The 6505-nt window shown below is 39.7% G+C and overlaps 1 protein-coding gene across 1 annotated transcript in view; it reads right to left on the bottom strand.

The window, feature by feature from the left end:
- Positions 1 to 1006: 1006 nt before the first annotated feature.
- Positions 1007 to 6505, bottom strand: part of LOC138197493 (alpha-2-macroglobulin-like) — a 31835-nt gene continuing 26336 nt past the window's right edge. The window contains exons 36-37 of the mRNA XM_069148369.1: positions 4505 to 4546; positions 1007 to 1017 (exon numbers count right to left, since the gene is read on the bottom strand). Of these exons, the coding sequence (XP_069004470.1) occupies positions 1007 to 1017; positions 4505 to 4546 (53 nt within the window). The remainder of the gene's footprint in view (positions 1018 to 4504; positions 4547 to 6505) is intronic.

Raw genomic sequence — 6505 nt, 5'->3', positions numbered from 1 at the left:
TCAAGTCTGGGCTCTGCCTGGGCCTCTCAAAGACATTCACAGAGTTGTCCCGAAGCCATTCCTTTGTTATCTTGGCTGTGTGCTTCGGGTCGTTGTCCTGTTGGAAGATGAACCTTCGCCCCAGTCTGAGGTCCAGAGCGCTCTGGAGAAGGTTTTCATCAAGGATGTCTCTGTACATTGCTGCATTCATCTTTCCCTCCATCCTGACTCGTCTCCCAGTTCCTGCCGCTGAAAAACATCCCCACAGCATGATGCTGCCACCACCATGCTTCACCGTAGAGATGGTATTGGCCAGGTGATGAGCGGTGCCTGGTTTCCTCCAAACATGACGCTTGGCATTCGGGCCAAAGAGTTCAATCTTTGTTTCATCAGACCAGAGAATTTAATTTCTCACATCTCACATGTGACGTCTTCCTCCCGTTTGATTCCTCTTGTCTCTTGTCCTTGGCAGGAGGAACAGATGGGTGACAAAGGAAGAAAACTAAAGTTAAAGGTGAAAAGTTTTCCTCCCAACTTGCTTTTTTTATTTGCTTTAAAAAAGTGTTTGTGAGCCCAGAAAAGGTTGAAATTGTCAATAAAATGCACTGAATGAACATGTGTTCAGTGAATCTCTCGGGTCCTCCTCTGCCCAGTGGCAGAGGGCCACTGATGAACACCTCGACGTTCAGAGAGCCAACTGTGTTCTACAGATCAATTAAGTCTTGTTTCAACATTTCAAACTACTGCTTCACAACATTAATTGTCCCAGTGTTCAACACGATGTGTTTTAAAAGTTGGATTTGCAGCTACAACGCAGAATTCCTCTTGTCATATCAGAGGCAGCGTCTTTGGGTTAAACAGAGCACTTTTTACTGTACACATTTCTCACATCTTTTACATCAGTGTCATCCAGAATTCGAGGCCCATGCGTTTGCTGTCAGCGCAGTTCTGCAACAGTGCCCTTTACTTCGTGTGGGCTGTTCGATTTTGTCATGCAAACAGCTCCTAACCTCACAAGGGCCAAGGGTCAGTGGGAGACTGCAAGACATGCAGGAGGGACAACAAGGAAAAGAGACATTATTGAATGAGCCGTAATGGAAAGAATAGAGAAGAGAGCCCAGACCAGAGGGAATAAACCTGCTTCAGTCACATTGTTGAACCTCCAAATATAAAAACTTGTGATAAAACCTGCTGTTAAAAGTTTCAACACTTCCCCTTTTTTTTTTTTTTTTTTTTTTTTTTTTTTTTTTTAGCTTTTGTCTGGATGATCTGTTTTACTGGAAAAAAAGCTGTGCTTGTTCCCTTTTTTGGGGAACACAACAAACTGCACAGACGTAGTCACTACGAAAGAACACCGAGCCAAAAAACTGTTTGTTTTATCAGATCTTAGACTGTAATTGCAACGCGTAGGTGGGGATCAAACAAGACTTTTGTCTTGTTTGATGCTGCATGAACAGGACTCTCCTGTCGGGAGACTTTGTCTGGGAAGCTTTCACTGTTCACCTTCAAGTTAACGTCACATTTACCCAGGTGGAGATTTTGGGTCCGTCTTGACCCTGTTTGAAGGCTTTTATGTGGAACTGGTACAATCCAACCACCATTCAGGAAGGCTTTTTGTCTCCAGGGCCTGTTGGCTGCAGGGTTAGCATCATAGGAGTCTGGACGTTGTGATGAAGGAAATCTGGGAATTTTCAGGACTTCCCCCCCCCCCCCCCCACACACAGAACATAGATATGATTACATCACTCCTTACAGTATAGAAGAGTTTTGGTACTGTGGCTATAATGTTGGCTTTAACCCTCTCCCTTAACTAGGCTACATCAAAATCTAAATCTAAAATACATTTAAATCTAAATCAATGTAATAACTCAGTTACATGTAATGTAATTTAATGTAAGTACTATAAAAAAAAATGTGTGTTGACTTTAGCGTAATTTAAAGGTAGTTGTACTTGACCAACTTTATATTTTTTGCACTCCACTGCATTTATCTGATAGCTGAGTTGCTATTTTCCTTCGAGATTAAGATTGTAGATACGAAACAAGAAGTTCAAGCAAGCTTAATTTTCAACCAACTTTGCTGTAGTTGGTTTTTACTTGCTTTGGGATATTTTTCAGTGCTATTTTATGAATCTGAATTCTCCCTCTCAGCTAGCTATCAGCGCACTCCCCTGCTTCCACTGATGTAAAGTACCACTTTATAATAGGGTGCAAAAAATATGAGGAAGGAGGGAAGAACAATAAATCATTCATAAATTCCTGAGTTTCAATCTCAGTCTCAATCAGAAATGATAAACTAGATGAGGAGTTGGCAGAGAGCAGACGGTGGAATATATTAGTGAATCATGACTCAATGATTAGTCCATGAATATATGTCACTGAGTCGGGGGGGTGGTGGTGCACTGTCTCCGTGAAACCATTCATCGCTTTTTAATCAATATTCTTCTTGTGCACTCTCAAGTAAAGTGCTCTACACAGAGTAGTTTCCTAAGTTGCCCCTAATCATCATATTGCATCTGTTCACAGTAAACACCGCAGATTACATGAAACACTGTAACGTGACCGACTGTAGCCTCACTGTGACAGAAGAGACGCATCTGTGGCTATTTTTTGAAATTGTATGGAAAAGCACTGCACAGAGGTGGGTGGACTCATCACTGCACGTCTGATCACTGCTGAACTTTTTCTTGTCCGTCTTTTCCGGAGGTGGCAGGTTGTTTGATTTCGGCCATCTTTGTTGAATTTGTAAGCAGGAAATCAGCTTTAAATCGCAGGTCCTGTATTATTATTGTCTTTTCAGATGACTTTAAAGACTGGCTTCGAAAATACTTCTACTTTATGATATTTTGAAAATAGTTTGATGAGTTGGCCACGATTGAGATGTGTGAAACTGCCTGAAGGAAGAGGTGAATTTTTGTTAATGCAACAAGCCCACTGCAGCAGCAATAAGTGTGTGTGTGTGTGTGTGTGTACAGACGAGAAACAATAATAGCTCTGGTGTTCAGGGACTTGTCCAGGAAGTGTCCTTCAATTTTCAGGCGCCTCCTCCTCGGAGAGCAGCTCTTCAGGGGGCCACTGGGAGACCGGACCGGACCCTCTGGACCGAACCCCTCAGACCTCACACCTTAGATAACAAGTCCTGAGGCGAGTCCCACTTTATTACATGATATAGCTTTTACTGTGTGACTAATGTTGTGTGATTTTTACTTTTATTATGTAAAAATCAAATTTTTGATCATTTTCTCCTGTAAAGCATCTTTGAGTATCCTGAAAAAAAGTGTATTATTATTATTATTATTATTATTATTATTATTATTATTATAAGGTTTTGTGTTTAAAGAGGACCTATCATATTCTCCCAAATTATTATGTCATAAAGTTACAATACTCTTTGAATGTGGCCAAAGTTTTAAAGTCCTCTGAACACTGAGATTTCTTTATGTAGTGATCTGCTGCAGGTGCAGCAACACGCACATTCATCTGTCAGTGTTGCTGCGTTGTTTATAATCATCATCATCAAGTTCACTCACACACAGACACGTTTGTTCATTATTCAACCAGATTATTCCGAGTTGTGTAATGTAATTGTAGAGAGATGGACATATCTGAATGCTACAATGATAATTGTGGTTTTGGTTCAGTCTCACCTGGGTCATTTGCACAACTTTGGTTTGGAATGTGAATGAAATTGATAATAATAAATGAAAGCAAATTGTATTTGATGAATAAACAGTCATGGCAAATAATGGATGCTGGTTTTGTAAATTATTGTAATGCAGAAATAAGAGGCAATAAGAACAGAACATGATATTCATTCTGCGTGAACGTTAGCTGTCAGGGCATAAAGGTGAGGCTATGCACACGTACATGTGAACGTTTCAGAGAAAAGTGAATTTATGGCAGAAGCATTGAGGCTCTTCAGTGTTGACCACTCTTCACTCTTCAAGCTGCAAATAAAAGTAAAGAAATACAGTTTATTCCCATCACTTCAAATCTTAAACTATTGTTTAATTTGTTTAAGTTTTGAAATGGAAATAAATATTATAAATAACTCATTATTGGTTCTTTTAATCTCACTGGTAATTGGTTTTATTTATACAGCATATTATCCTGAACACAATTATCAATAACATGTTCTTTAAAAGTTTTACCGTTCATGTATTCAATTTGACTTATTGTTTATTTCTGGTTAATTTGTTGTATTTAGTGTGTTTGTGTGTTGATTACTTTCTGTATTGTCATACACGTTTTATCCAACTGCATTAATAGTCTCTCTGCAGATGACAGTGCTTCTCATTCATTTGTAGACAGAGCTGTCGTTTTTCTTTTTGCCCCAGATTTGATGTTTGTTCTTATTGTTTTCATTTTCCGAAAACTCAATAAAATATGAATCGTAAAAAAGGTTATACCGTTCATGACTAGTTTCTTGGAGCAGACTAGCACACGCTATACACTATACATCATCTGTTCTACATCTCACGTTGTTTAAAGGGACAATGTTGCTGTGTTTGAGTCCAGACTGTTACCTGCAGCACACGTGTAGATGTATTCTGTCTCAGCATGGTCGCCTGCCACAAAGGAAAAACAGGTTCAAAGAGTTCAAAGAGAGACACAACGAACAACAGTGAAACCTCGTTCTAACACAGCAATTATATTCGTAGTTATTATAGGTCATCACAAATGGTTGGCTGTTTTACCTGACTCACACACGTGAAATCTTTGGTACTAAATATTTGGCAGTTTGGTGTGTTTATATTAGTAATTGTTAGCATTTGCTCCCATTGAAGAAGCTGAAGATGATTTGATATTCAAGAGTGCATCGATTGTGAAGCAGAGTGACGACACACGTGGACAAAATTGTTGGTACCCTTCTGTTAAAGAAAGAAAAACCCACAATGGTCACTGAAATAACTTGAAACTGACAAAAGTAATAATAAATTAAAAAATGACTGAAATTGAATTAATGAAAATCAGACATTGCTTTTGAATTGTGGTTCAACAGAATCATTTAAAAAAAAAAAAAAAAAAATGGAAATGGCCTGGACAAAAACGATGGTACCCTTCACTTCATATTTTGTTGCACAACCTTTTGAGGCAATCACTGCAATCAAGCGATTTCTGTAACTCTCAATGAGACTTCTGCACCTGTCGGCAGGTATTTTGGCCCACTCCTCATGAGCAAACTGCTCCAGCTGTCTCAGGTTTGAAGGATGCCTTCTCCAGACTGCATGTTTCAGCTCCTTCCACAGATGTTCAATAGGATTTAGATCAGTGCTCATAGAAGGCCATTTCAGAATAGTCCAATGTTTTGCCCTTAGCCATTCTTGGGTGTTTTTAGCTGTGTGTTTTGGGTCATTATCCTGTTGGAGGACCGATGACCTGCGACTGAGACCAAGCTTTCTGACACTGGGCAGCACATTTCGCTCCAGAATGCCTTGATAGTCTTGAGATTTCATTGTACCCCGCACAGATTCAAGACACCCTGTGCAAGATGCAGCAAAGCAGCCCCAGAACATAACCGAGCCTCCTCCATGTTTCACAGTAGGTACAGTGTTCTTTTCTTTGTGCTTCATTTTTGCGTCTGTGAACATAGAGCTGATGTGACTTGCCAAAAAGCTCCAGTTTTGTCTCATCTGTCCAAAGGACATTCTCCCAGAAGCTTTGTGGCTTGTCAATATGCATTTTGGCAAATTCCAGTCTCGTTTTTTTATTAATTTGCTTTCAACAGTGGTGTCCTCCTCGGTCGTCTTCCGTGAAGTCCACTTTGGCTCAAACAGCGACGGATGGTGCGATCTGAAACTGATGTACCTTGTTGGAGTTCACCTCTAATCTCTTTGGAAGTTGTTCTGGGCTCTTTGGTTACCATTCGTATTATCCGTCTCTTCAATTTGTCATCAATTTTCCTCTTGCGCCCACATCCAGGGAGGTTGCTCAGTTGTTCACCTCTTTGAAAGAAATACTAACTTCTGCCAACTACAAGCAAATAAAGAAAACAGTATTCATTTGGTGAGCCTGTCAAATCAAAGTGGGGCCCCATCTGGCATCACATTTGTGACATCTGCTTTCATTGCAGGGCTCTCTCTATAAAATTTAAATATAATTTTTAAACAATCTATAATATAAAAAAATCATGATAAATAACAGCAGGAGCGAAGAAGTTTTTACATTTCTTTACAACCATAAAATCAGCTTTAACTGATCCCCAAAGTGAGGAGCACCAAAAGGACACGTTTGCATAACCGAGCAGCACATTCCTATTGTTCATTGACTGAAATCAACTGAGCCTGGTTGCTTGGAAGCTTATTTGAATAATAGTTTGAGCCCATATATGATGACATCAAGCCACACCTATTTTTAGCGTGCAGTGGGCAGCAGCAGGATGTCAGATCTCATTTAATGCAGTCCACACAACCAGACTACAAACAGAAAAACTGCATGTCTCTACCAATAAATATAGAGATTACATACAATGTTCAGAAAATTCAACTGTAGACATCAAGCTGCTTGGAGATGGTCTTATAGCCTTT

Source organism: Embiotoca jacksoni, unplaced genomic scaffold (assembly GCF_022577435.1).
Source record: "Embiotoca jacksoni isolate LCO1_2020_lvr unplaced genomic scaffold, fEmbJac1.0.p SCAF_14, whole genome shotgun sequence".
Classification (NCBI taxonomy): domain Eukaryota; kingdom Metazoa; phylum Chordata; class Actinopteri; family Embiotocidae; genus Embiotoca; species Embiotoca jacksoni.
Note: the sequence above shows the minus strand (reverse complement) of the source record. Positions and strands in the feature narration are given on the sequence as shown.